The sequence below is a fragment of the Carettochelys insculpta genome, chromosome 1 (assembly GCF_033958435.1).
Source record: "Carettochelys insculpta isolate YL-2023 chromosome 1, ASM3395843v1, whole genome shotgun sequence".
NCBI classification, from domain to species: Eukaryota; Metazoa; Chordata; order Testudines; family Carettochelyidae; genus Carettochelys; species Carettochelys insculpta.
In genome coordinates, this window is record NC_134137.1 from 125074159 (window position 1) to 125097943 (window position 23785).

Below are 23785 nucleotides of genomic sequence, written 5' to 3' on the forward strand. Positions count from 1 at the left end.
AGCTCAGGTCTATATTAGGGATGTAATAGCGTATCTGGTTACACTACTTACCTGATTAGCATTCCCCCTCACCCTACCACCCACCCTCTTCAGTAAATACAGAGTGGCTGGCGCAGCCTCTATCCCTGTCAGGGATCAAGCAGTTTCCCCTACCGCTGCTCTGCATTCAAAAGGCTGAACCAGCCTGCATGCCAGCTCAGCCTTTTAAATGCAGAGCAGCAGGGAAGTGGAGGGAGTAGGAGTGCGGCAGTTAAAAAAGTAACTGACAGCAATTTTTGCAGTTATTCCATTATCGGATTACTTGTTCTTTAACATCCCTAGTCTACATTACAATTAGGGCTATTTATTAAATTGCACTTAACTTACAGTGTTACCTCAAAAAAAATTAAAGGTGATTAACCAGTTTAAATTGCACTATTAAACAATGTAATACTAATTGAAATTTATTAAATATTTTGGATGTTTTTCGTATGTACGGGATTCTGTGTTGTAACTGAAATCAAAAGTTTATTATTTTTATTACAAATAGTTACACTCTGAAATGATACACAAAAACAGTATTTTTCAGACACTTCACAGTGCAATCTTTTTGTTGTGAAAATGAAACTTACAAATGTATTTTTTCTTATATAACTGCACACAAAAACAAAGCAATATGAAACTTCAGAGCCTGCAAGTTCACTCAGTCCTACTTCTTGTTAGGCCAATAACTAAGAAAAACCAGTATGTTTACATAACACGTCCTCTTATTTACAATGTCTCAAGAACGTGAGAACAGGCATTTGCACGGCACTTTTGTAGCTGACATCGGCTACATCTACACTAGCCAAAAACTTCGAAATGGCCATGCAAACGGCCCTTTTGAAGTTAACTAATGAAGCGCTGAAATACATATTCAGCACCTCATTAGCATGCAGGCAGCTGCGGCACTTCGAAATTGACGTGGCTCGCTGCTGCGCAGCTCGTCCAGACGGGGCTCCTCTTCAAAAGGACCCCAGCTACTTCGAAGTCCCCTTATTCCTATGAGCAGATAGGAATAAGGAGACTTCAAAGTAGCCAGGGTCCTTTCGAAAAGGAGCCCCATCGAGATGAGCCATGTCAATTTCGAAGTGCCGCAGCCAGCCGCATGCTAATGAGGCGCTGAATAGGTATTTCAGCGCTTCATTAGTAAACTTCGAAATGGCCATTTGCATGGCCATTTCGAAGTTTCTGGCTAGTGTAGACATGGCCATTGAGTGATATGTTGACTTTCTGATGTCCCTTCATGCTTCAGCCACCATTGCAAAGGACATGCCTCCATGCTCATGAAGCTTACTAAAAAGAAGTGTTAATTAGTGAATGAACTCCTTGTTGAAGGACTGTATGTCCGTTACTCTGTTTTACTCACATTTTGCTATATATAATTTCAAGTTGTAAGAGTCTCAGATGATGACCCAGCACACGTTGTTCACTTTAAGAACAATTTCACTGCGGGTTTCACAAAACACAAAGTGCTACTAATGGGGCATTTCTAAACATAGCTACAGCACTCAACAAAAGGTTTAAGAATCTGTAGTGCCTTCCAAAATCTGAGAGGGACTAGAAGTGGGGCATGCCTTCAGAAGTTTTTAAAAGGCAACCAACCTAGTGATGGCATCTGACTCGGACGATAAAACAAACATATGTATTGGTCCACACTGACTCAGATCATTATCAAGCAGAACCTGTCATCAGCAAGGACACATATCCACTGGAATGGTAGTTGAAGCATGAAGGGACACAGACATTTTTAGAACATCCGGAATGTAAATGTTAAGCAGCACTAGCTACAAGAGTGCCATGAGAAAGCGGAGGTGCACTTTTAGGCAATTTTGTAAACAAGAAGCAGGCAGCACTACCTCTTGCAAATGTGAACATACTTGTTTGTTTGAACAACTGGATGATCAAAAAGTAGGACTGAGGAGACCTGCAGACTCTAAAATTTTACATTGTTTTATTTCTGAATGCGGTTTTTTGTATATAAACCTATATTTGTAGGTTCAACTTTCATGATAAAAAAAGGCTACACTACAGTACTTGTATAAGGTGAACTCAAAAATACTATTTTATAACACTTTTTATTTTGTGTTACAGTTGAAATCATTGAATTTAAAAATGTAGAAAACTAAAATGTTTGAATATACAGCGTTAAACTGAACCAAGTGTTGGCTGTGAAATAGCCTGCAAAATTTATAGTTGCGTTATCAATTGTTGCTGTATCGTGCTGGAAAACCTGACCTAAATATGCACAGCAAGTCAAAATTATGAGTAAACTTTTTCAAATGTTACACAAATATTTTATAGTGGTTCTTATGGTCTCAGATGGAAGGGGATTATCATTAGTAACTTTAAAAAGAACCTAAAGTGTGTTAGCTGGAGATGAATACATAGTCATAGTTCCATGTTGCGACGTCCAACCTCGCACACATAGCAGGGATAGAATCTCTATTCACAGCCACAGCTGCAATGTTTGCAATGTATAGAAGTATCCTTTCGTATTCTGACAGTTTGATTAAAATTCACAGAGCGCTGAGGGGCTCATGCTGAAATAAAATGCTTTCAATATTTGAAACTCTACAGTAAATTACTTCTCCAACTGAGCAACTGTACTTACATCAATATCCTCTTGGGTAAAAGTTTCTGGATCTTCCCCCATCATGTTGGCTAAATGTCTCTTTCCTAGGTTGAACTCTTCAATCTGGCTTTTAATAAAAGCCTCTGTGTACTTTTCAGGTCCTGAAGCTGCAATATTTCTCCTCTGCACTGCTGCAGTAGTAGAGATCAGTCTTACTGTCTAAGCAAAAAGAACAACAAAAAAGAAGAGAGGCTATTAAAAGAGAATTGATACCTCAAACTTTACGTAAAATTATTGGCATAAAAAGGGAAATGTGCCGAGATACTAGCATAGAAATTAAGAAAAAGCAATCTTATTCAGAAAGCTGATTTCTTTCAGTTCCCAAAGACCCTTTTACAGATTATGTTCAAACAGTTTAATTGATTGTCTTTTTATCAGTTGCACGCACACAGGTTTAAAAACATTAAGTTAGTTTCAAGGAGTTTGTCTTCTGTGACATACAGTTTTCATTAATAGAATGAAATGTAACACATATGGGAAGGAGTCTCTGATGAAAGTAAAGCCACAAATTTAAAGCAAGTAAACTGCTTTAGCACTGAAAGTCAACAGTGACTATTCTTTTATCTATGCGCAACAATCTCAAAAGGTTTTACATATGTTCACAAACAGAAAACTTCTAAATGAAGCATGAAAAGAACTTCAAACTTAATTCTTCTGTCCCAAGTGCAATACTAAAGTGTAACGAAACTAACAAGATATAAAGTTTCCACATTGCCCTTTGAAAGGCAGAAAAAGAAAATTATGTGAAATGAATTTTGGGAACAGAGAAATCGTCTCGAACCCGTTCTTGCACAGAGAACCATGCAGGTGCATGCTGGAGTTCACGTGACAGCTATTTTAGTGGGCTCAGGAACACACTCACATATTTTTCAACGTAGGACTGGATAACTCTCTTTTCCCAGTGTTGATAACTGAATTGTATGGGCTATAAACTATTCAGGGCCACATCTTTATTGTGCTGCTCTACAACACCCAAAACAACTAGGTCTCAATCCAGACCGGAGCTTCTCTTTACTACTGTAATATAAATATTAAAAAGTTAATATTAACAAACATCAAACCCTTCCTTACGTTAGAGATGTGGACCAAATATTAAGGCAGATGAAGTAATGTCTCAAGCACATTTTATAACTGTTTGGTGTAATGGACCTTATATTAAAGGCTAGAAAGTTACTAAAGTCTTCTGTTACTCCCTCACCTAGAGACATAATCTTAAGAACTTCCAGAAGAGAAAAATTTTATGCTGGCCTAACTGTAGGTAATTACAGTCTGCTTACCAAAAATCTATTTAGAATTTCAACTGTCCATAATGTTATTTTCTGTGCTAAACCTTTGTATAGTGTTGCAGTGTGATGCAAACTAGCTACTGTAATTGGTACGGTATCACTCCACTTAAAACCAGTTACTTGGGAAACATTTGGTACCTTTGTTATACCCATCCCATATATCCCCCTAAACACACAAAATCATGGCATGAGGTGACTGCTGCTGAAATCCTTATTCTTAAGCCAGCCTCCATAGACCTAGAGGGAGTTTAAGAGTCTATAGAATGCTATGACACAAGAGAGTACATTCAGGACAACAGAACTGAACCCCTTCTGTAAAAGTACACAAAATGTCCATCCTAAAGCATGATGCAGGACAAAAATCAGCCAAAAACACAAACCAATTTTCCGATATAGTCAGCCACCCTTCCAGGAGGTAAAAAGCTACTAAATTCATTGATTTACACAATACTGCTATTTTATGCAAATAAAACAAAAGCTGAATCTTCAAAATCTGTATTTTTTAAGAAATCTTAAGACTTTCTTGCATATAATTAAGTTGAACATTAGCCATATTTTGATTGATTCCCTTCCCTCTTAAAACACTCTAGAGGAATTTATCAACAAATACTAGCAAATATGGTTCCAGATCAGAACTCATAATCCAAGTAACACTTGTCTTTTGCTTTTGTAGAAGACTACAAGATATGGCTAGACCGATTTGTTTTTCTTTCGCCAAGATAATCAGTGGGTAAGACAACTGTAATTTCAATCAAGCACTCTGCCAGAGAAACAGACACATCACTGACAGAACAGTAATGTCCCAATTCTGGCTTAATGCCAATTTTTATACACTACTTTGTGTGTCCTATGTCAGTATTAACAAAGCCTCACTGCAGTCTAATTATTCTATAAATTGAGCTGAGAATTACTGACTGGAGTTGTCTCTGTGGGAAGACAGAATTCACAAGAATAAAAGAGCAGAGAGAGCAGCACATTAAAACAGAAAATATCAGAGTTCTATTCAACAGGCCATGTTCAATAGTGACCTAAAGCAGTTATCTGATGGCTAGTCAATGGCCTACTGTGTGAACTTGTGGTCTCACTCCACAGCTTTGTGTGCATGTGACCACATGTAAAAATAATTAACAAAAATGTAAATGTAGCCAGTTAGCAGTCTTATTACTGCCTACAGAAGAGAAACCAAACACTGAATGGACTTGTCCTCTCACTTTTAGCAATGTTCTCTCCAGGTCAGTCTTTAAATATCAATATTTAAATTCTGCATTTTGAGTTAAAACAACATGTACCAGCTAGAAAACATGACTAGACATAGCTTAAACATTTGAAATATAACTGGCAATGACAAACTCTAGACCCAGTGCCACAAACATATACACATGTGCATAGTGCCACTGAAGTAAGGAGACTACATACATGTATTTGCAAGATATGGGCCTAAAGACAGGCTTTCATTGGTCGCTAATGATAGCAACAGGCTGAAACTATTGCCATAGAGTAAAGCCCTATTAGTTAAGACGGGAGAGACAGCTCACCAGGTAGAGCATTAGCTTTGTAATCCTAAGGTTGTGAGCTCAATCCTTGAGAGAAACCTTTCAAGGTTCTGAGGCAGGTTAGATTTTTTTTTTTTAAATAAAGAAGTGCTGGGATGGTGATAGGTCCTGCTGAGAGTGCAGGGGACTGGATAGTCTCCTGAGGTCCCTTCCAGCTCTATGAGGTATGCATATCTACATGCTTTTGATGGCCATAACACTTCTCTTTAACAGCAGGAAATGGAGACTGAAATGAAAGCATCTACACCAGCCCAATACAACTATTCATTGAAGTAATGCTCACAGGATCATATGGTGCTAACCATGTGGCACAAAATGTTGCACCAGATGGAAGAATCTGTCTTTCTGTTGCATTTTTTGAAGCACTGTTAAACCAAGCCAAAGTTTAACTAGGGCAATTGCAGTCTGCAGGGGCCTACCAAAAAATCTACCTGCAGTTTTGACTGAACATAGTGTTCTTTATTTTCTGTAATAAATCTCTGTATCATGTTGCTGTGTGATTCCAAATAACTTTTGCAATTCACCTCGGTTCAATAAAATAAGCAAATTAATTTTTGTATACACTGCATGAGATGAAAAGGACTAATGAAAGTAAGAGATTATATAGTGAGGTACATAAAAACGGGTTTCTTAAAACATTTCTGCCAAAAGTAAGATGATAAAAAACAGGAGTTAGAGACAGTGTATTTTAGTGTTGGAAATCCTGCTTATTCCCAGTTTCTGCTCTGTTTCCAACACTAGTGAATGCCTGTGAGACAGAAACACTGAAGTATCTCTACACATTATTTGCTAGACACTTCAGCAGAGAATGCTATTTACTCAATCTGATTTCTATATATACACATCTATTTATTTGTAATTCTTTTTAAGCAATAAGAATACTCGTTTGTTAGCCCAAGATTACTTTCCCTCTGCCCTACTTTAAACAAGATACTTTCATATTACACATGATATATTATTGTAATTTCCCCATTTTCCCTTAGGCCATTCATATTCTTTCCTTGTTTAAAGTTCATCACTAATCAGAAACCTCTAGACAAACTATTCATAATTAGAAAACAGTCTCTTATGCAAATTAATACCTACTGTACAGGGTACCTCTTCTGGGATAAGAGTACAAAATTTTTAAAGCTTATATGAGTAAGAACTACAAAGTGCAGTTGAATACTTTTGGTATTGAAAGTCAAACTAAAAAAAAAAATCTCCTCTACAATATAAAGGAAATCAGAGGCTTGAATTCATTATATACTTCAGGGTTATTGCAGATAGTATCCTTACCATTTCGTAAAAACTTAGTTGTTGTTAAGGAACTACTAGAATAGAATGTTCCACCAGAGAAGACAGAGTTTCCTCCAGCCTACTACAATTTCTTAGTACTAAGAAAGTAATTGCTTTTAAATTGTTTTCCTTTAGAAAGTAATAGTGCAGAGGTCTAAATACTGGATTGAAATACCTGTTTATTTAAGTGATACATCAATTTTCATCTATCAAACTCCTCTCAAGTAAGTGGAGATACACAAATAGAAAAATCAGTCCCCTTGAACTCACCACATTTCAAAAGCGAACTCCTTCCATTTTACCAGGGTGTCTGTGGGCATATCAACAACAAGGCTTTGTTTCTGATACACAGAGTAAACCCCCCAAATGCACCATTTCGAGTTGCAATTCACTTGCGCTAACACGGGATCAGAGCAACTCGAAACCACTCTGTGGCTGTCTGCCCACCTGGCTCCCACAGCTGGGGGAAGCCAGAGAGATAGACAGCCTGTCCCCTGGCTTCCCCCAACTGGGGGAAGACAGGCAGGCAGCCGCAGCACTGCAGCTTCTCCCCAGCTCGAGGAAGCTGAGGAGAAGCCATTCCATAACTGTGTGTCCCCTGGCTTCCCCTCAGCTGGGGGAAACCGGGCAGGAAGTTGCACACAGCCATGCCACCACAGCTGCCTGCCTTCTGGCTTCCCCCAGCTGGAGGAAGCCAGGCGGGCAGCCACAGTGGCACAGCTTCTTCCCAGCCAGGCAGCCACAGCACCATGACTTGTTTCCAGCTCCCCCAGCGATGGTCAGTTTCCCGGCTCCCACCAGCGGACAGGAGCTGGGAGTCAGGCTGCCCTGTTTCCCAGCTCCCCACCTCACTGTGGGACCCAGGAAACTGTCTGGCAGGGCTGGTCAGTTTCCCCCCGGGGAGGTGGAGCCTGGCTGGCAGCTCTCTGCTGCTCAGAAAATACAGGAAACATGCACTGGTCAATCTCCTGACTCCCAAGTTATGTGCAGATTCAGCTTCTGTGGAGATTGCCAGGAATGCAACCACCGCGTAAGTTGGGGAGCTACTGTATTTTGTAAAGCACTTTAAGATCCTCTGCAATGAGACAACATGAACAAAAATAATTTTATATTGAATTTTCAAATTGACTGTTCCAAGCCACTTCATAGCAAGTGGTATTAAGTGAGGCACTTCCATGAAAGGCAACTAAAATGACATCTGCTCACCCTATCTACTGGCTCCTTGTTTGTACTCCATCACATCTGCTTAAGTCAGTGAGAAGAGAAAAGTATTAAAATGTATTACTTTTCACTGCTCTCGGCCCTTTGGAAACGATACACCATGAAGTGAATTGTACTTTTTCTCCAACCAGAACTGTTAATTAAAGTTACAATGACAAGGCAACCTAAACTATAACACCTTGGTTTTGGAACCAATGGTTTTGAATATATATCTAACACACAGTTAACCCATTTACCTATATTTGTGTGTGCAATGGGCAAGTTGGCTTCAGTAATAAGGCAAGAGGGTTTATAACCTGAAAAATTTGGTAACATCAACTGAATACTAGGCTCATGTAAACATCTAGTTCTTATTTTGATCCTGTCCAGGCTATTGGACTCACCATCTTGTATCATGTTATTGTAAAATAATTATGCATTGTGTCTGCTGGCAGTGATGGTGATTTGAAATACAGTGATTTTCATTTTCATGGTCTGTTTTCTCATTCTTGCATGAAGAGTAAATAACAGTGCTAGACCTTCTTTATGTCACTTATTTGGTTGCATCTTTAGCTAGTGTGATACAACTTATATCAACAGAGCTATGTAAACTTACACAAGGATCTGACTCATAATATGTATGTTGATATCACATACCCTCTTTGAGCCCCAATGTAAACTAAACTGTTATATCTTCTCAATCTCTCCTTGTATGTCTATTCAGTCCTCCAATTATTGTCATTACCTGTAACTGGGCCCCTCTACATATTCGAGATGGGCCGACCAGCAGCAGACAGTATTTTCAAACTAGGAATGTATCATGAATGCATATAACAGTGGTACAGTATTCACAGTATTTTTACTTCATTTTGTGCACTGTGCACCTTAATATTTTGTTAGGTTACTCAGGAGTTCCTCAGTCTTCACCATGCTAAATTAATTTTGTCATTTGAAAATTCTGTCACTTTTATCCTCTTTCCAGACCACTTGTGATCATACCATACGTTTTAACATATATCGTTAATACACTAGTCAACACCATTACTAAACAGGCCTCAAGGCTGATTTATACTTGCTTTTCAAACAGGAAATGCAAATTAGAAAGTCAACTTGTTAACAATGAACTGATTATCCACTCATCTCTGAAGTCTTTCAATCAAAGACCTGGGCCTCTTTACAGAGATGTTCTAGTATGCCTCAACTTCCAGCTCTAGTGAATGCCTAGGAGAAAGAAACACTGAAGTATCTCTAGACATCATCTACTATACATTTACTTCAAGAGAGAATATTCAACAGTTGCTTACATAATAGAGAAGAATAACTTCCACTCCACCGCATGAATACCTGGGTGAACGTCTTTGGCCCAGACTTTGTTGGGGGACAAACCAGATCAGTATGTTAGTCCCTCCAGACTTAAAAATCAATAGTCTTAAGCAATCTCTACAGTCCAGAGTCATCAACCTTTCTGAGGTGGAGTGCTGAAATTTGACTATTAACTTGTATGTCCGAGTGCTACTGATACTTTTTAAAGCCACTAACAGTCCAACAGATTGATTAATACATAAATTAAGATGAAGATCTTTACTGTTTAGGTGGAATGGCTGCATTTGCTCATCTTTTGTTAGTTCACAGGTGGCATGACTTTAAGCAAGATCCCAGTTGCGTGGGGGAAGAAGGGCGAAGGTGAGCTCCCACCTCATGTGCTGGGGAAAACTAGCCTGCATACTACTTTTGGCACCCATGCTTGGGGTTGCTGAGCCATGCTCTATACTGTTGCCCTTATAGTGGCACAGCTGTTCTGCTACAGCTGTGCTCTGTTAGGTTTTACATGTAGTTGCTCTTTGCCAGCTGGAGAGTCTCTCCTGCCAACCCAGGCCTGTCCACACCAGTACAGTTGAGGGAAGGAGCTGGGACAAGGTGCATACTTTAACTGATAAAAGTGGACTAAGGTCTTGTCTGCACCGCACACCTTACAACCACACTGCTGTGCTGCTAGAGCTGTGCCACTGTAAGGTTAGCAGCTTAGCCTCTCTGTCACTCCAAGAGCGACCTCCTAACAACAAAATAAAACCACCCCCGCCCCCTGAAAGGGGTGGTTGCTTTGCTGCGAGGAGAGTGTCTCCTGCTCATGAAGCATTGTCCACAATGGGGCTCTCTATCATTCAAACTTTTGTTGTGGGGGGTCTTTGTTTGTTTTTAATATAATCTTAAACAGCAGAAGCGTCAAGGGAAGCACAGCGCAGCCACAGGCCTTGCTCACCTAGCGCCGTCTCTTCCAGCTGGGCAACTAAGGCAGCTGTGCAGACCCAGCCGGACTGCTTTGCAGTGACTTACACCAGCACAACTCTTGCGTGCACACACAGTGCTTTAAAGCGGGCCGAGCGCGGCTCAACACGCACCGCTCAACGCCCAGCCCCAAGCCCAGGCCACCGCGGGCGCAAAGGCAGCGCAGCGGCGGCGGCGGCGCTGTGGGGCTTCCCACGGCAGTGACAGGCGCCAGAAGCGGGTTTCCCATCGCTGTACTCAACCCGCCGCCTCCTCCCTCGCACCCAACGCGTCCCCCCAGCGGACCCGATGGGGGGCGGGGCTGGGCGGGGTGGCCCCGCTCCTACCTGCGCGCCGCGCGCCTCCCGACCTCTCAGCGCCGCGCTCCAGGCGCGCCCGGCTCGCAGCGCGCGCCCCGCGGGCCCCGCCATGTTTGCTGCGCCGGACTGACAGCGACACGCCAGCCACTGTGCGTCAGAGGGGAGGGGAAGTGTGGTGGGTAAGTGGGGAGGAACTAAAACCTGGAATTGACACAAGCGCAGAGGCCCACTAGACACCTCTAGGGGCGGGCGCTTGGCCGCCTTCGCTCTGCTGATTGGCTGTCGGAGAAAGGCGAGATTTGTTAGTCTCGCGTGAGTTTAGCGACAGAGCCCGCGAGTTACCCGTCGCGTGCAGTAGTCGCTCGCTAGACGCGGTGGTGGTCCGCGCGCTCTGCTGAGAACACTTGGCGCGGGCGGGGCTGTCTCTTGTCTGGTGCATTGCCCTGTGCTTCTTATGGGCAGCCCCTGCGGCTGCGCGTGGTGTCCCGCCTCACCAACCCGCAGGGAGCTGCTCCCTGGGCTGTGCTCAGTATCATGCGCCTTCGGCTTACAATCCTGCAAATTGGCAGCAAATACCTACCCTTATAATCACCCTCAAGAAGAACAACCATGGGCTCAGCCCACCGTTGGTGACTGATGCCTCCCGCACTATTTCATAAAACCACAGAACACTAGAACTGGCAGGGACCTCCAGAGGTCATTGAGTCTAGTTCCCTTCCCTTGTGGGAGGACAAAGCACTGTATAGACCATCCTTGATGGATGTCTATCCTGCTCTTAAATGTCTCCAATGATGGAAATTCCACGACCACTTGCCACCCCACACCCTGACACTGAACGCACGGTGCTACATAGCCTATAAATCCCTGCCCTCTTCCCATTTATGGAAGGTATATGCCCTGGCATGTACTTGCCTCCCCAAGCACCAATCTACTATATCATCTACCCATTCTCTGGGGTCTGCCTCTCCTATTCAAACCATCCAGTATGCTGGATACCATGGTCTTGATTGTTTAATTGTTCATTCTGTAAATATGCCCAGATAGCTGTAACTTCCATTGCATAACCTTCTGCAGTAGGTTCTCTTTCAGCTGTATCTTCCTATATAATTCCTCGTTGGTGACCTTCTGCATCCATCCTATTCTCAGGTTCTTTCTATTACAACTCTTAAATGCCAATATTCTTCTCTTCAAATCTTTCATCACCCATGTCTCACGGCTGAATACACATTTTCAAGATGCTCATGCAGACTGAAGGATGCCTACTAGCTTTGTTCCCAAGCTAATTGCTTTTCTTTTCCAGATCTTATCCATTGCCTTCCAACTTGCTCTTGCTTTCGCTATTCTTGTCACTATTTCCTTCTTACAGTCTAGATTATGTGAATTTCTCTGCGTTTTCTAGCTCAATCCCATCTACACTGATCTTCCTTTTTATTTTCTTATTTCCAAATGCCTACCCTTATGGTTACCATATAAAAAAGAGCCTCCCCAATCCCCCTGAGAGGGAGTGTATCTGTATCAGTATCTACCAACTCACCTTGTATTGATGTGTTATAGTACATATGGTAATACATCAGTAGGACTTGAGTTGGTAGATACTGATACAGATACACTCCTTCTCAGGGGGGTCCTCTTTTTTTGAAAGGTCAAATATAGCCACCCTACCTACCCTGACAAAAGGGAACTTGTGCATAAAATTACTCCTGTGCACAAATCTGCTCAGCATAGGGGTCCTCATGTTACAAACGCCCTATGGCAAGGATGCTCATCCTGTGCATGGTCTGGGGCATGCTGTAAGTGCTTCACAAACTATATTAACCTGCTGCCATAATCATAAAAAAAGAATCGTAGTGTCAAAAGAGACCTCAGAAGGTCATTGAGTCCAGATCCCTGCCCAAAGCAGGACCAACCTTAACTAAAACATCCCAGCCAGGACTTTGTCAAGCCTGAACTTAAAAACCTCTAGGAATGGAGATTCCACCACCTAACTAAACATTCCAGTGCTTCACCACCCTCCTCGGGAAATAGTTTTTCCAGATACCCAACCTAGACTTCCCCACTGTAACTTGAGACCATGGTTCCTTATTCTGCCATCTGTTGCTACTAAGAACAGCCTCTCTTCATCCTCTTTACACCACTCTTCAAGAAATTGAAGGCTGCTATGAAATTGCTCCTCACTCTTCTCTTCCGCAAACTAAATAAGCCCATGTCCCTCAGCCTCTACTTGTAGCTCATGCTCAACCCCCCTAATCATTTTTGGTTGCCCTTTGCTGATCCCTCTTCAATGCATCCACATCCTTTGTATATTGGGAGGCCCTGAACTGGACACTATGCTTCAGATGTGGCCTCACCAGTACCGAATAAAGGGAATAATAACTTTTCTAGATCTGCTGGAATGCTCCTCCTAATGCACCCCAATATGCCATTAGACTGTTTGGCTACAAGGGCACACTGTGGACTCATATCCAGCTTCTGAGCCACTGTCATCTCCAGGTCTTTTTCCACTGCACTTTACTTAGTCAGTTGGTCTCTGCACTTGTTCTTGTTGAATCTCATCTGATGACTTTTGGCCCAATCCTCCAGTTTGTTTAGGTCACTCTAGTCCCTATCCTACCTCTCCCCCTAGCTTAGTGTCATCCACAGATTTGCAGAGTGCAATCCATCTCCTCATCTAGGTCATTAATAAAGATGTCAGACCAAAGGTCCATCCCACTCAGTATCTTAACAGTGGTGAATGTGAGGCACTTCAGAGGGAATGAACAGAAAAGGCAATCATCAAGTGATATACCACCCCCCCCATTTGTCTTTTCCCAGCTTCTGGGGAACATGATAGAGAGGAACACCATTCCGGCTAATAGCTATTGGTAGACCTATTCTCCATTAATTGATCTAGCTCTTTTTTAAACCTGGTTGTAGTCTTGGCCTTCTTACCATCCTCTGGCAAAAGAGTTCCGCCTGTCTGTTGTGTAAAGAAATACTTTCCTTTGTTTGTTTTTAACCTGCTGCCTATTAATTTCATTTGGTAACCCCTAGTACTTATTAATGCTCAGACTGAGCATTAACAAAGGAAAGAGCAAGATAATGAGATCAACCAGTCCAAAAAATACCACCATCACACTGGGAGGGGATGACCTGGAAAATGTGAAACAGTTCACCTACTTGAGGAGTGTTATGGACAGAGATGGAGGAACAGACAAAGATATCAATGCCAGGATTGAGAAAGCAACAGCAGCATTCAAGACTCTCCATCCCATATTGACTTCACAAATAACAAAACTGCAGATCTTCAACATAGATGTGAAGAGTGTGCTCTTACATGGATGCAAGACCTGGTGTACTGAAATGTCTTCAAATCACAAGCTACAGACATTCATAAACCAATACCTGAGACACATCCTTCACATCAAATGGCAAAACTTTGTCACAAATGAGGAGCTTTGGAACAGAGCAGGACAAGAACTACTTGATGTTCAAATCAAGAGAAGAAAGTGGGGATGGCTAGGCCACACTCTCAGAAAACCATCATCCAGTGTAGTCTGTCAAGCTCTCACATGGAACCTGCCAAGGAAAATGCAAAAGAAGACAACCTTGGACAATGTGGAAAAGACCTACTGAGACTGAACAACAACACCTGGGGGTACCCCTGGAGTCAGCTAGAATTTTGTCCCAGACAGAGTGAAGTGGAGGAGACTCGTAGATGACCTATGCTCCACTCAGATTACAAGGGTTTAAGTAGTAGTTATAAGTAGTGCTGGTCATGAGAACATCATTTAATAGACTTCTGTCATATCCCACCCCCTTCCACCATTAGTCACCTCTTACAAACCTAAAAAAATCCTGTCTTATTAATCTTTTCCTCATATGGAAGTTGTTCCACACCCCTTATGCTTGTTACCCTTTTCTGAACCTTTCCAATTACAATCTTTTTTGAGATGGGAATACCACAAGAATACACAGCTTTAAACCAAAAGTTTAAACATGAAATTTGTCTATATTTTGTAGTTTTCAATCTGTTGATTTTATTTTCTTTTTTTGCAATGATCACTTTAATGTGTATTCTCAAATTTCTCCTTCAAACCTCAGGAGCACTGCATTTAAGGTTTTAGTCCTTACCAGACATGAAATATGATCCACAAGAAGATATTTTCTTCTGAATCCCAGTCAAAGTGGAGACATTCTTGCTGCTTAAAATTACATTTGTATAACTGTATTAAAAAGTAATATGGCAAATATATATGTAACATTCAGAAAAAAAAAACAAGCAGTCCCATGGCACCTGAGAGACTTAACAAATTTATTTATCATTTATTAGCGGGTAAACAAAAGCTCAAGACTTAATAAATTTGTTAGTCTCTGAGGCTATGGCTACACTGTGGTTTCTATTTCAGGATACATTCGTATCCCGAAATAGAAACCTGATAGCTAAACACTACACTTGTGAGGGGATAGTGGGAAGTTCAAAACTGGCCATTATTTTGAAATTGGATGCCATCCAAACAGCGCAATGCAAATTGTGTAAATTATTTTGATACAGATACAGTGTAGCTATAGCCAAAGGCTGTGGTCATATTTGGCCAAAACTTTGAAATGTATGGCCATTTCGAAGATTACTAATGAGGCACTGAATTGAATATTCAGCGCCTCATTAGCATTAGGACGCTTCCAGCTGCGGCGCTTCAAAAGCGCCGCTTTCAAACCCTCGTGGCTTGGTGCAGCTACACGGGGGTCCTTTTTGAAAGGACCCTGCACATTTTGAAATCCCCTTATTCCCCTCAGCTCAGAGGAATAAGGGGATTTCAAAATGTGCAGGGTCCTTTTGAAAAGGACCCCCGTGTAGCCATGCCAAGCTGCGAGGGTTCAAAAGCAGTGCTTTCGAAGTGCTGCAGCTGGAAGAGTCCTAATGCTAATTAGGTGCTGAATATTCAATTCAGAGCCTCATTAGTAATCTTCAAAATGGCCATTTGCGTGGCCATTTCAAAGTTTTGGCCAAGTGTGGCCACAGCCAAAGGGTACATCTACACAGGAGCCTTATTTCAAAATAAGCTATTCTGGAACAGCTATTCCAAAATAGCTTATTTTGAAATAACACAGCTAGGCCATGTCTACACGTGCCCCTCCCTTTTGGAAGGGGCATGCTAATGATGCACTTTGGAACAGGTGAATGAGGCACTAACATGTATATTCAGTGCTTCATTAGCATAATGGCAGCCAGTCGCACTTTGAAAGTGCTGCTTTCGAAATGCAGACTGGCTGCAGATGCAGGAGCTTCAAAATAAACTCCACACTTTGAAATTTCCTTGTTCCCAAAATGAATTGGGAGTAAGGGAATTTCAAAGTATGACACTAATTTCGAACCACCCATGTCTGTACAGCCAGTCTGCATTTTGAAAGAAGCACTTTTGAAGTGTGACTGGCCGCCATTATGCTAATGAGGTGCTGAGTATGCATATTAGCACATCATTAACCTGTTCCACAATGCCTCATTAACATGCCTCTTGTGACATGGCCTTTCTGAACAGCACCTCTTTTGAAATAGATGCTATTCCTCGTAGAATGAAATAGGCCAACTGCTATTTCAAAATTATTTCAAAATAGCAGTTGCATTATGTAGATGCTAGGATAGTTATTTTGAAATAATTTTACTGTGTAGACCTATCCAAAGGCACCACAGGATTGCTTCTTGTTTGTGAAGTTACAGACTAACACAACTACTGCTCTGAGACACTCAGAAAAGAATAAAAGAAAAGGATGTTATTCTAGTTTTAACTCATCAATTGTATTTCATTGATCACCTGACCTATATATTTCTTCTTAGCATATTAGACGTCTCTAACATGCACACATAAAACATGTTGATGTTTAACATATCTGAAAACTAAAGCAGACTTCAGTTAACAGGATTATGGTGTGGTTTTAATATTTATTATTTGCAGTGCAGTGACACCTAAAGCTCTAACCAAGGATTAGGACCCATTTATGATAGGCACTATATACCCATTTTTAATGTAAAGATGGAGCATGCCCCAAGTAGCTCACAGTCTGAGTAAAGCACACTGTGAAAATCAAAGCACATTAAAATATAACCACTTGATATGCTGCATTTTTCAAAATGAATTTTAATATAAATTGACTTATGCCTGGTGCACATCCATTTACTTCAGGGAGAATTACATGCATGTAGCTGAAAGCTAAGTGTATTAAACAGCTAGCTAAGTTTTTGCTCTATTTTTTGGTGTGCAGAAGTTCTATTCCAGTAAGAAGTTGTTACAGGCTTCTGCTGAGCAAGGTTTAATGGTTAATATTGTCACAGCCTTTATATATGGGTGGCAAGTCTTCAGAGCTATGTGCAGCTTATCACTGAGTTAGATAGACAGATTGATAGATAGATAGATAGATAGACAAACTGGTCAGACCCCTGAGAAGGGTGACTGACGGGGTGGCCTCTGCACTCCTGGAAGGAGTGGGGCCCAGGTGGACAGGGCAGGGCTCACAGCAGCCCTCAGCGCTGCTCAGAGCATTCCACACTGCCCCCTGTCCAGCCGTCAGAGCTGCCCAGAGCACACTGTGCAGCATTCGGACAGCAGTTTAAAGGGCTCAAGGGTCCGGACACTGCTGTTTTGGTAGTAGTGGCCATAAGTCCTGGGACCTATTGAATTGCCAGGCCCCACAGTAACTACCCCTTTCCCTTCCACACCCTGTTGATGGGCCTGTAGATAGAGATAAAAGCTAGAGCTTGTCAGAGAATTTTGACAACAGCATGCCTCCAAAAACAGAGAAATGAACACTTACGGCATTTTTCAATAACGTTTAATTATTCGTCAACCAGCTCTTAAACAGATCTCTCAAGGCCTTGTTTTTAAGAGCACTCTGCTTGGGATGGATAATTGACAGTGCGCCTCTGCTCTGCACCAGGTTTATGTTTCTATTTCATCGTCATGACAAATCCAAAAGGAACATAACCTGTTTTGGAATACAAGACATTCTTGTACTTCTGGGAGCAGCATGGATCCACCCATGCCAAGAAGACCTTGCTGCAAGGGCACAGCAGGCTGAAAAGCATGGTGCTCTGACCCTACCAGCATAAGCTTGCACACGTGAGTGTGTGAGATCATATTAGTGGGTTGGAGCAGTGCACTTTTCAAAATTGCATTCTCCATCATCCCATACTAGAAGAAATGACATCCAATGTTGTCTTAGTATCAGCTGGGGGATAAACCACCCATAAAAGAGGACTGTGGTTTAAAGTCGACAAGTGGCCACCCTTGCAGACTGAAAAATACCAGATCAATTTCTAGCAACATCCTTCAGGTGATCTGACTAGGTACTCAGTTTATCTCCATCACAAACAATCTTATCACTCCACTGAAACTTCTGGTGACCAAGTATCAGAGAGGTAGCCATGTTAGTCTGTATCTTTGAGAACAACAAGAAGTCCTGTGGCACCTTATAGACTGCCATCTTATAGATGCATCTGTTGAAGCGGGTCTTTGCCCACGAAAGCTTATGCTCCAAATATCTGTTAGTCTATAAGGTGCCACAGGACTTCTTGTTGTTCTGGTGACCAAGAAGTTAGCCGTAGGGCCACATAGCAGCATTCCTAGGTAAACACATTTCAGAGCTTGCTGGTCTTCCAACTTAATAATATACCCAAACCAGTAGTAGTAGGCATCTTTCAGTCTGCATAGACTGTGGATCGTGCCCTTTAAAGTTCCAATTGAGGACTTCATTTACAGCGTCTATTGTGACTATGAAGACCCACACGAGAGTGACAGTCCTTGCTGCATCTGTTGCAGATGTAGTGGGTGTCTGGCAAGTCCTCATTGTGCTTTCTGTGCACTCGCTTCTCCTCTGCTAGCTGTCTGATCTTCATCTCGCCCTTCTGAAGGTCCTTGTGTAACCCCTGCCTCCATCTGCTGAGGTTGTCTGCTAGATCTTCCCAGTTGTCCAGCTCGATGTCTACCTCTCTGAGGTCTCTCTTGCAGACATCTTTGTAGCGCAGCTGGGGGCGTCCGGGGGGTCTTTTGCCAGAGGCTAGTTCACCATACAGGATGTCTTTTGGAATCCTTCCATCATTCATCCTGTGGACGTGGCCAAGCCAGCGGAGTCGACGCTGCCTGAGGAGGGTGTGCATGGTTGGGATTCCAGCTTGCTCGAGGATGGCGGCGTTGGTCACTCTGTCCTTCCATGATATTCCAAGGATGCGCCTGAGGCAGCGCAAGTAGAAGACGTTCAGCCTCTTTTCCTGGCGGGCGTACTGGGTCCAAGTCTCGCTGCCGTAAAGGAGGGTGCTGAGGATGCAGGCTCTGTAGACTTGCATTTTGGTGTGAGTGTACAGCTTGTTGTTATTCCACACTCTCTTGCTGAGTCTGGACAGAATTGTGGCTGCTTTTCCGATCCTCCTATTTAGCTCAGTGTCCAATGACAGGGTGTCAGTGATGGTGGACCCGAGGTAAACGAACTCGTGGACGACCTCTAACATATAGTTGTCAATACTGATTGACGGGGATTCAGCAACATCCTGACCGAGTATGTTTGTCTTCTTTAGGCTGATGGTAAGCCCAAAGTCCTTGCACGCTTTGGAGAACTGATCCAGCAGTTTTTGAAGCTGGTCTTCTGTGTGAGACACTACAGCAGCATCGTCTGCGAACAGCATGTCTCTGATGAGGACTTCTCACACCTTAGACTTCGCTTTCAGCCTTGAAAGATTAAACAGTTTCCCATCAGATCTTGCGTGCAGCAAGATGCCCTCTGTTGAAGATCTAAAGGCATGCTTCAGGAGGAGTGCAAAGAAGATCCCGAACAATGTCGGAGCAAGCATGCATCCTTGTTTGACGCCGCTCCTGATTCTGAAAGCATCCGATAATGCACCATCATATTGGATGGTTCCTCTCATGTCTTCGTGGAGGACAGCCTATCTTGTGGAGCAGTTTGAATAGACCATCCCTGCTGACCAAGTCAAAGGCCTTGGTCAGGTCGATGAAGGCTATGTAGAGTGGCTTTCTCTGCTCCCTGCACTTCTCCTGCAGCTGCCTTAGAGAGAAGACCATGTCAACGGTAGACCTCTCTGCACGGCATCCGCACTGCGATTCGGGGTACACCCTCTCAGCAATCTTCTGGAGTCTGCCAAGGATGACGCGAGTGAACAGTTTACCAGTGACGCTTAGGAGGGAGATTCCACAGCAGTTGTTGCAGTCGCTTCTGTCTCCTTTGTTCTTATACAACGTTACAATGTTAGTGTCGCGCATATCCTGTGGACCCTCACCCTCTTTCCAGCACAGGCACAGTAGCTCATGTAGGGGTTCCAGGAGTGTGTCCGTGGCACATTTGATTACCTCTGGTGGTATGCCATCCTGGCCAGGGGCTTTTCCTGCTGCAATGCTGTCGATGGCTCTCTTCAGTTCATCCACAGTCGGTTCTTGATCCAGTTCATCCATTACTGGTAGGAGCTCGACGGCATTGTGGTTGTGGTTGTGGTTGTTGTTGTGGTTGATACCCAAACCAAGAAAGGCATAAAAAATGAAGCAGTGCTGATGGAGGCAGTTGAATGGTTCAGCTTCAAATATTCTAATTGCTGATCTCCTTCTGACATTTACAGCTGACGGAGAGGACAAGAAGGATAGCAAGAACAAACAATAAGAAGGACAAAAAAGAACAAACAAGAAGGATGATATAGATGGTGCTTGGTCCTGCTGAGAGGGCGTGGAACTGGACTCGATGACTGCTCAAGCTCCGTTCCAGTTCTAGTGTTCTATGAGTCAATGACAACAAGAACAAACTGTCAATCTGGTGTTCTTCGGCCTTCCCCTTATACATCTATTGCTGCTGGCTATAGTCTCTTCCTACACACTTGCAGCTGTGTGTAACTGAGCATGACTCACCACTGCAGTGCCTCCTGCTGGTCAGAGAGGGAATGAGCACACTGGTCAGCACAGTGCCTCCCTCTTGGTGGCGTGTCATTCACCACCACTCCCCATTCTAGTTTTCGCTCTGTTTGGGGGACACTGCCCTCTGGCATGCCCACTGCAGTCCCTTGCCCCCATACAGGGGTCTCAGCAGTCCTTGTCCAATGCGTTTAGCTGTAGCCTCTATCTAGCCCCCTACCTCAGGGGAAAGCCACAGTTAGTGTGGCTAGGTGTAGTGCAAGCGGGGAAGGAAGGGACTCAGGCTCACCCACTACTCTTAGTTCTGGCTCAGGGACCCTCTCGCAGCAGCCTGTCCTGCCCTCCTTCTCTTTTCCTTGACCACCTCTCGCTCCCTGGGCCACTTCCCCTGAGACCATTTGCACCTTTCAGGCTCTACCTTGGGGCCAGCAGTCTGGCAGGAGTCAGGCTGGAGCCTTCCCCAGGCTCCCCTTAGCCTGCCCAGCAATGCCCTATTGAAGGTGCTGGCTCCCTCTGGGAGCTGGTCCTCCACTTACCCTTGCCAGGACCCAACTGATTCAGCTCTTCTGGAGCAGCTCCTCACATGCAGGCCTTCCCGAGCAACCTGCCCTCTGATTGGCTCCCTCCCGGGAACCCTTCATCCATTGGCTGGGGTTGCTGCGTGGGCTCCCTCTAGCCTGTATTTACCCCTTCCTTGCAGTAGTAGGGCTCTCGCCTCACTACACTGCATTTGTGGTCTTCTACACAGGACATAGAAGGAGCACAGAGGATGGAAGAAAGAATTGGGCTAGGTAAAGCAAGCAGACAAACGGGAGAGGGCTGGTGAAAGCCCTCTGGAAAGACACATTTATTATTATGATTAAGAGCTGACCCATTGGTGATGTGTGAAAAAGTGACACATTCAGTACTTTTTCTTGATACGAACATATAGCTAGATAAAGCCAAATAGACTTTAGACTATAGGTTCTACACATTTATTGCAGTAGGAAAGGGGGAAGAAAGCCCAAATGGCTTCCCTTATTGCACACCTGTCCAAGGGCTGGGAACTGTGGTACTCCTCGCTTTCTGAGTGTACAAGGACCACATTTGGCTAGCACCTGCTCTTCTGCAGTGTTGATTCTCCAAAGGGGAAGCTGAGGGCGGAGGTCATAGCCTCACCAGCTCTCCTGCTGCCTTTGCCAGCAGAGCTGGCTGGGCATAAAAAGGAATAGACCCTATAACTGCTTTAAGGCCTTGTTACTCCTGTGCTCCTTGAAACTCTGCAAAGCACTCTGCTCAGGAGGAGGTGCTTTTCCATGCTCCTTCAACACAGAGCATGTTTTTAGGGCATGACAGAAACCTTTATGTTCAGATGCGGGAAGGTGTGCATGTACGAAAAGGAATCCATGTTAAATAGAGAGCAATGTAGAGGATTTAGCAGTAACAAACTGTTCCACTGAGACATTCCACAGATGTTTTACAGCATATATGTACATTTTGGCATACACACTATTCTGTACAGTAAACCCTCAAATGCGCGATTTTGAGTTGCACTTAACTTGCATTAATGTGAGTTAAGCACAACTCAAAATCACGATACACCCTGCCACCCAGCCCTGTGTGGCCCCAATTCAACCCTCCCCATGACCTGATTCAAGCCCTCTCCCACTCTTGCCTCTGACTCACCACCACCCCTGCACGGGGCTCTGTCTCAACTCCACCCCTCCTGCCCCCCCGGAGCCCTAACCAGCCCAGGCTTAACCCTCCCCAGCTGCCCCCCACCAGCCCCAGGACTTACCTTTCACAGGGAGCTCCAGGTGCTCCTGCTGTTTTCCTGGCTGCAGAACCTGTGTTCCACTGAGGAAGAAAGCTGCCCCCCCCGAATTATGTGAAATTCAAGTTATGCGAGGGTGTGTGGGAAAGCAACCCTCGCATAACTCGAGGAACTACTGTATTGTTTTTTCTCCCTCATGATTATTACAAGGAATGTATTTATTATAGCCCACAAATGTTATCCCAACTATGCTCATACAACACATTAGCTGGGTCTGCATTACAGCATTCTGTCTACAGAAGTCACTGTCAACAGAACCTCTGTCTACAGAACATGTCCACACCTCATAGGGGCTCCCCTTGTCAATGCCCACTGTTGACAGGGAGCAGCCAGACTGCCCAGCCCTCCGTTGACAGAATAGCCAACCGGAAGCTGTGCAAAAAGACCTGCCAAGTGAACTGACCGAGGGTCCCCTGGAGTATCTACGCTATTTTTCTGTCTACAGAATCTGTTTACAGTGGCGCTATGCCTCAAATGTTCAAGACAGAGTTCTGCCGAGAAATAGGTTGTGTTCTGTTGATGGATTCTCGACAGGACACATTTGTGGTGTGGATGCTCCTTAGTTTTGTCGACAGAAGGCCTCTTCTGTTGACAAAACTTTGTGGTGTAGACACAGCTATTGTGTGTTAGAATCATAGAATTATAGAATGCTAGGACTGGAAGGGACCTTGAGAGGTCATCAAGTCCAGCTCCATGCCCTCATGGCAGGACCAAGTACTGTCTAGACCATCCCTGATAGACATCTTTCTAACCTGGTCTTAAATATCTCCAGGATGGAGATTCCACAACATCCCTAGGCAATTTATTCCAGTGTCTGACCACCCTGACAGTTAGGAACATTTTCCTAATGTCCAACCTAAACCTCCCTTGCTGCAATTTAAGCCCATTGTTTCTTGTTCTATCCTCAGAGGCCAAGAAGAACAAGTTTTCTCCCTCCTCCTTATGACACCCTTTTAGATACCTGAAAACCACTACCATGTCCCCCCTTAATCTTCTTTTTCCAAATTGAACAAGCCCAATTCTTTCAGCCTTTCGTCATAGGTCATGTTCTTTAGACCTTTGATCATTCTTGTTGCTCTTTTTTGGACCCTTTCCAATTTCTCCAAATCTTTCTTGAAATGCGGCACCCAGAACTGGACACAATATTCCAGCTGAGGCCTAACCAGCGCAGAGTAAAGCAGAAGAATGACTTCTCGTGTCTTGTTCACCACACACCTGTTAATGCATCCAAGAATCATGTTTGATTTTTTTGCAACAGCATCACACTGTTGACTCATATTTAACTTGTGTTCCTCTATAACCCCTAGATCCCTTTTTGCCATACTCCTTCCTAGACAGTTGCTTCCCATTCTGTATGTGTGAAGCTGATTGTTCCTTCCTAAGTGGAGCACTTTGCATTTGTCTTTATTAAACTTCATCCTGTTTACCACAGACCATTTCTCCAATTTGTCCAGATCATTTTGAATTTTGACCCTATCTTCCAAAGCAGTTGCAACGCCTCCTAGCTTGGTATTATCTGCAAACTTAATAAGCGTACTT

The 23785-nt window shown here is 43.5% G+C and overlaps 1 protein-coding gene across 1 annotated transcript in view; it reads right to left on the minus strand.

Annotated features, from left to right (window-relative positions):
• MRPS9 (mitochondrial ribosomal protein S9) overlaps nucleotides 1-10750 on the minus strand; it is a 54864-nt gene extending 44114 nt beyond the window's left edge. The window contains exons 1-2 of the mRNA XM_074991304.1: nucleotides 10583-10750; nucleotides 2633-2812 (exon numbers count right to left, since the gene is read on the minus strand). Coding sequence (XP_074847405.1) covers nucleotides 2633-2812; nucleotides 10583-10666 — 264 coding nt within the window. The 5' untranslated portion in view covers nucleotides 10667-10750. The remainder of the gene's footprint in view (nucleotides 1-2632; nucleotides 2813-10582) is intronic.
• Nucleotides 10751-23785: the final 13035 nt, after the last annotated feature.